Source organism: Phalaenopsis equestris, unplaced genomic scaffold (genome assembly GCF_001263595.1).
Source record: "Phalaenopsis equestris unplaced genomic scaffold, ASM126359v1 Scaffold000251, whole genome shotgun sequence".
Classification (NCBI taxonomy): domain Eukaryota; kingdom Viridiplantae; phylum Streptophyta; class Magnoliopsida; order Asparagales; family Orchidaceae; genus Phalaenopsis; species Phalaenopsis equestris.
In genome coordinates, this window is record NW_018164693.1 from 862,165 (window position 1) to 869,091 (window position 6,927).

General features: G+C 35.3%; 1 protein-coding gene across 1 annotated transcript in view; it reads right to left on the reverse strand.

Annotated features, from left to right (window-relative positions):
- Nucleotides 1-3,088, reverse strand: part of LOC110024237 (perakine reductase-like) — a 4,432-nt gene extending 1,344 nt beyond the window's left edge. Inside the window, 7 exon segments of the mRNA XM_020724086.1 lie at nucleotides 377-530; nucleotides 842-938; nucleotides 1,563-1,735; nucleotides 1,836-1,973; nucleotides 1,975-2,049; nucleotides 2,196-2,363; nucleotides 2,994-3,088. Of these exon segments, the coding sequence (XP_020579745.1) occupies nucleotides 377-530; nucleotides 842-938; nucleotides 1,563-1,735; nucleotides 1,836-1,973; nucleotides 1,975-2,049; nucleotides 2,196-2,363; nucleotides 2,994-3,053 (865 nt within the window). The 5' untranslated portion in view covers nucleotides 3,054-3,088.
- Nucleotides 3,089-6,927: the final 3,839 nt, after the last annotated feature.

Genomic DNA, 6,927 nt, shown 5'->3' on the forward strand with positions numbered 1-6,927 from the left:
TCTCTCTCTCTCTCTCTCTCTCTCTCTGTGTGTGTGTGCGAGCGCGCGCGTGCCGCAAGCCTTGGCCTGTTGGTGGCGGGGTCACTGTAAGTTCCCTCAGGTCAAAGGTTCGATCTCACCGTGGCGTGGGGGCTCTGGAAATTTAGGCACATGATGCACTCTCATTATGGGGCCAAAAAGCACATGAGAAATCGATATTTGGGCCTCTGCCATATATCAATTTTCTTTATATATATATATATATATGATAATTACCTAAAACTTGATGGACTTGATTATCAAAAATAAGATCATATTGTTATCACCAGACATGCTTCACTGAGTTAACCTGTTCTACTAATGTGCAAAATGAATTTTGTTTTGTATGGAAGCTCACCTGGGATTGGAACAACATCATTTCCTTGATGAAGTAGCCAAGCCAAAGCTAACTGTGTAGTTGTGCATTGGTGTTTTGCAGCTAATTTCTCTAACCTGAAGAATAGTATTTTATTTTTCACTAGATTTTCTTCACTGAATCTTGGATGTGAGACCTGAAGTAGAAACATCTCATAAATTTATGTGAGATATAGGATCCGTTTGGGGCAGCTTCTGCGTTTTAGGATAAGCTGCTTATCCTGAAACGCGGCCCACGGGTCGACCCCCGCGGCCTACGTTTAGTTTAAAAACCCAAATGCAGTTTCGGATAAACAGGCAAAACACGCGAACTAAACGGTACGGCGGCGTTGATGGTGGCGTTGTGAAAACGCCGCCCGCACTTATAAGTTGCCCCAAACGGACCCATAATTTATACTTCATAGATTTATGTAAAGATGTAAAATAATTAATCAAACCAAAATAATACCAGTGCACTATTTTTAGGTATGCTTTCAAGAACTGCTTTACCACCAAAAAAGCCACGACCAATAGGACTATATGGAACTATTCCAATCCCAAGCTCTCTACAAATGTGAAAGAAAATGTGTTTTTAAATAAAAATGCACATCAAATAATCACCAAGGATGGAATGCCAATGTAAAATGATATGGCGAATAAAATGCACAAAGAAAACAATTCAACTTCTTTTATGCTTCCTTGATACTACTTTGTGGTCTTTAGCTCAAAAAAGATATAAATACTTCCAATGATCGCATATTTGGGAGTATTCATTTTTAAAAGTGACTTGACATGCCTCAACGAATCATAATAATCTGGATGATAGAAAATTACATCTCCGTTATATAGGTTATTGAAAGATAAGAACGCTTTTTATGCTTCTTGCTTCATCCTTCCCTCCTCTAATAATTCTAATCCAATCTTCAAGTGCTTAGTTCAATGATTACTACTAAATACTAGCTTAATTAACTTGTGAACTAAAACTTTTCCTTCCTACTATTAATAAAGATGTTTATTAAACCAAACGTGCAATACATCTTCCTAGAGTTTTACGAGTCTTTCAATAGAATATAAAGTTAAAACTTATTCAACTCTTACTTCCTAAAATTGTTAGTTCATTATGAGAAAAATAATATTGAATATAAATTATTAATTATCCATAAAAGTATGAAACACTTTATTTGCAAAACCTGCAAAGTGGTATTATCTCATCCTCGATATCTCTAGTCCAAAGCGACCATTCTATTTGTAATGCACTAATTGGGTGAATAGCATGAGCTCGCCTGATTGTATTAGCGCTTGCTTCTGATAGCCCAACATACTTTACCTTACCCTCCTCAACTAACTTCTTTAATTCCCCAACCTACCACAAGCAAGAAGCAAACAATAAGCTCAATTCATGACCACTATAAAAATAAGAGAGTTACAACATTAATAAAAACTTCTTGATTTATTAGTCTTACTGTTTCTTCAATAGACACAGTTTGATCAACCTTGTGTTGATAATACAAATCAATGTAATCCAACCCAAGTCGCTTAAGACTTCCTTCCAAGCAAGCCCTCACATACTCTGGCTTACCATTTACAATAGGACCACCTCCCACCTCCTTCAATAAGCCCTACAACTCCAAACTTTGTGGCCAATTGAACCTTCTCTCGTGGAAGTTGCTTCAATGCCTGCAAGCATTCATTTTCATAAAAAGGAATGGTAAGATTGCCTTATAAACTTACAAATTTTCTTTTATTCACATCTTTCATGCATCTTTATTAAAAAAGAGATTAGTTAAGAAAGACATAAGAAGAGAAGGGGAATTTATAAAAACCTTGCCAACCAAAATTTCATTAGTGTGAGGTCCATATATATCGGAAGTGTCAAAAAAGGTGATGCCTTTGTTAAAAGCTTCCTTAATGATTGATATGCCATCTTCTTCAGAAACAGGAGAATTAAACCTTCCAGAGAGACCCATGCACCCAAAACCTAGTTTGGATACCTAAATAAGGTGAAAAAGAACAATCAACAAAGAAGTTATAATAACATGAATGACATAACTATACAAAACCTAGGCTAGGATGATCCTCTTTTTCTCAAATAATTAAATTTTCTTCAAAATATTAAAAAAAAAGTGCAAAATGGACAAATTACCATATGCAAAAAGTTGAACTAACAAATAGAGTTCATGACAAAAATCTTGTTCACCTTGGATTATGATGTCTGTAGATGCAACAAATATGATGCAATCTAAATTATGAGTAATTTTTAATGATCATATGTTTTGGCAGTGGAGGGATGAGCCAATAAGTTTATATGGGCTATTATTATTATTATTATTATTATTATTATTATTATTATTATTATTATTATTATTATTGTTGTTGTTGTTTTTGTTGTTGTTGTTGTTGTTATTATTGTTGTTGTTGTTGTTGTTGTTATATAAGCTTCGTGTTATGTTATGCGAGCTATCACACTCTACTTGTATCCCTTTTTTTATTTTTGATATAGCAAATTCTACTTCCTATGATTTCTCTCGTCTAACTGCAATTTACAAAGAGATATTAAGACATCAAGAATTATTTCAAAATAAAAATAAAAAATGAAGAACATCAAAGGGTAAGCTTTCTACCTCTAATCCTTGAAATCCCAACTTTACTCTGGGCATCAGGATTTGGCTTTGCTCTTCCATTTCTTCTGTACCATAAGCCTCAGCAAACAAATGAGTCGAGTATGTTGGAGGAATTCAGGTAGCCGGTCGGGGCTTCCATTTAAAGGGTGCTGATCTGATTACCATCAGGTGAGGTTACTCTCCACGTCAGTAATCATCGGTGAGGTTAGTCTCCACTGCAGTGATCTCACTAGTTTATTAGATAGGTGATGTCAACCTATGCGGGCGGCAGGTAGATCAATAAATTTTTTTAATTTAAAATTTTTATCTTTTTGGCATATTTTTCCTTTTAAAATAAAACCAGGAGGGAGAATGATGAAGACATCTTCCTCATTGGCAATCTGCTCCTTGACCAATACAGTTTGAAAGAATAATGAATACACAAAACAGCCGGCTTGTCCTTCCTTAGTTCGCGTAAACGCTGGAGAGTTTAAAATGGATTAATGTACTATGCGACTTTAATTTAGATTAATAGAAAGTTGATATATATATATAATATATATATACACACACACACACACCACCTGTGTCGCGTACTCAGATCAGTTGATCGAGCATCTGCTTATCAGTTGTAAGTCTCCTCTAGTCTGGGGTTTGATTCCCCCTGAGTGTACGGTGTTGTACTCGAATTCTTAGGCGTATGAGGGATGATCAAAGCTCGTATAATAGCCTCCGATCATTCCTTTTCAAAAATTTATTTATATACATATACATACATACATATATATATATATATATGTATATATATATATCTTTTGTGGCACAAACTTGAAATTATGGGAACTACTATTATTGATAATTGGTTTTGTGATGGTGATTTTAGCATGATAATGAAGCCTACTTAAAAAAAAAGGAGGGGGAAGGTGGACATTGCTCTTATAAATAGAATTTGTAATTCTATCTCTCAAGCTGGTCTTTTTTATTTGGGTTATGCTGGAGTCCCTTTCACATGGAAAAGGGGATTGCTTTCTCAAATGCTAGATCGATTTTTGGGGAAAGGCTCTTTATTAAGTCACTTTCCCATTGTGCAAGTTCAGCATTTAAATTCTGCTTCCTTTGATCATAAACCCATTTTGTTAACTTTGGCTTTCAGTGACAAACATATTATTTCTCATTTTAAATTCTTTAACATTTGGACTACCCATGAGTCTTTTTTGAGTTTGGTGCAGCAGGCTTGGAAGATAGAGATGGCTGGCTCTCCTTGGTACATTTTATGGCAACTTCATAAAAGAGTTGCTGATTATATGAGAAAGTGAAACCTCCAAGATTTTGGAAATGTCCATCACAAAGTTTCTTAGGCATAAAGTGTTGTGGATCAATTGGAAACACAAGATATTTGTACCTCTGGTTGGGTTGACTCCATGGCTAAAACTCAGTTGGATCTCCTTACTGTTATTAATTTGGAAGAGGAACTTTTACAGCAAAAGGCTAATGATATATCCTTTATAGCTGGGGATCGTAATACTAACTATTTTCATTCTATTCTTAAGCACAGAAGGAACATCAATAACATCCTGAAAATTTAAAAATATGAATGGGGACATAATTACTAATATGGATGATATTGGTGAAAGTGCAGTACAACACTTCACTACTCTCTATCAATCTACTGTGCACACCTCTCCTATTGACTTTACTCTCTTTCTGGAGGATAGAGATTTTATTAATTCCTTAACTTTATCACATATACCTGATGAGATTGAAATATACTCTGCTTTCAATTCATTAATTCAAATAAAGCTCATTGCCCTGATGGTTTCTCCTCCTCTTTCTATTTGCACTTTTGGAGTATTATTAAGAAAGAGGTCATTTTAGCTATCCAAAGCTTCTTTTGTGGTGAAAATCCAAGAAATTAGTTTAGTTCTGCTACCATTGTGCTCATTCCTAAATATAATGACAAGCTTACCTGGGATAACTTTCGTCCTATTTCTCTTACCTCCGTTATCTCTAAGGTCATAAGCAAAATTCTTGTCACCAGACTACAACGTCATCTCCCTCATCTTATATCCCCACAACAATCTGCTTTCATCAAAGGAAGGGAGATCACCGATAATATTTTGCTGGCCCAGGAAATCATTGAAGATCTTGATAAAAAGAATGTAGAGGGAATATGGTTATCAAACTTGACATAAAAAAAAGCTTTTGATACTATTAGCTGGGACTTTATTCTTAATGTCTTTATTCTTAATGTTTTGATTGTTTAATGTTTTGATTGTTAAAGGCTTCAAGAATGACTTTTGTATGCTCATCAAAATGTGGCTGGAGACCATTCACTACAGTGTGCTTGTTAATGGCAAGACTTATGGTTTCTTTCCTACCTTCAGGGGTATTAAGCAGGGGAATCCTCTCTCCCCAACTATTTTCATTCTTGCATTTGATTATTTTTCTCGGCTTATAAATTGAGCACAAATCCAACACCCGCACATACAATACTCTCACAAATCTAAGATCTTAGTTAGCCACCTAACTTATGCTGATGATGTTATTATCTTCTCTAATGCAAGTAAAAATCACGTTAAGGGAATAATGAATATCTTAGAGGAATTTCAGAATTCTTCTGGCCTTCTTTTCAACAGATCTAAATGCTCTATATATCTTGGCAAATATGTTTCCAATCACATTGAAAATTGGGCCACTGATTACACTGGTTATAAAAGTACTAAGCTCCTTATTAAATATCTTGGGGTGAATATTCTTAGGGGCAGGAGAAAGCAAAATCAATTTGATGAGGTGGAAGATAAAATTAAATCAAGGATTACAGATTGGAGAAACTTTTTTTTATCTATTAGTGGCCGACTCACCTTGCTTAAAAGTGTATTTTGCAGTTTGCCTCTTTATGCTTTGTGGGTAATTAAGGCCAAAAAAAGCACATTGAAAAATCTTGAAATCCTTTTTAATAAATTTCTCTGGCTTGGGTCTGGCTCGGGCAAAATTTGGGCTAATTTGGCTAGAGTCTCTATGCCTCGATCCTCTAGAGGTCTTGGATTTAAAACATTGCAGCAAATTGTTGATATCAATATGTACAAGCTTTGGTTTAAATTTCGGGTGGGGTGGGGGGTGGGGGGGTCCTTTTAGGCTCAATTTCCTTATCATAAATATTGCCATACTGCTCACCCATCTACTATAACTTGGAAAACTGGTGATTCTAAACTTTGGAAGGCTATACTCCTTGCTAAAAATGTTGCTGCTCAGTTTATTTTTTGGGAAGTTGGAGATGGTAAAATCTCCTTTTGGCATGAACATTGGGGCACTTCTAATCTTACTACCCTTCCACATTTAGGTATTACTTCAAACCTGTTGGTTTTTGATGTTTGTGATGGTGGGAATTGGAATATTAATATGTTGAGGTCCTTGGTGGGAGATTTAGCTCCTTCTATTTCTACTACCCCTATACTTACAAGTGGAAGAGATAAACCTATGTGGAAATTCATTTCTACGGGATCTGTTACTAAAATGTTATATAGAAATACTCACTGCTATCACAAAATGGAAATGGAGCTCTTCCATATGACATCCTTTTATTTCTCCTTCTATCTCTTTTTTTCTCTGAAGATACTTACATTTCTTATTGCCTCTTGATGACATACTTAAGCTGAAGGGACTAAAGTTAGCTTCTATTTGCTACATCTGTAAGAGAGAAGCTGAATCTTCCCATCATCTATTTTTTGAATGTTATTTTGCTAGGCATTTTTGGAATACTATCGGTGAGCTACTTGGTGTTTGCTGGCTTAGTCCCTTTAGTTTGAATAAACTATTAGAGGCTTGGCAAGGTGTCACCTCTCTTCCATCTAAGATGAAGTACTTTCCTTTAAAGGTTCTTTGGTTCATTTGGCTTGCTAGAAATGATTATAAACATCACTCTTCTCCCCCCTCTCCTACTACTATTGTTCTTTCA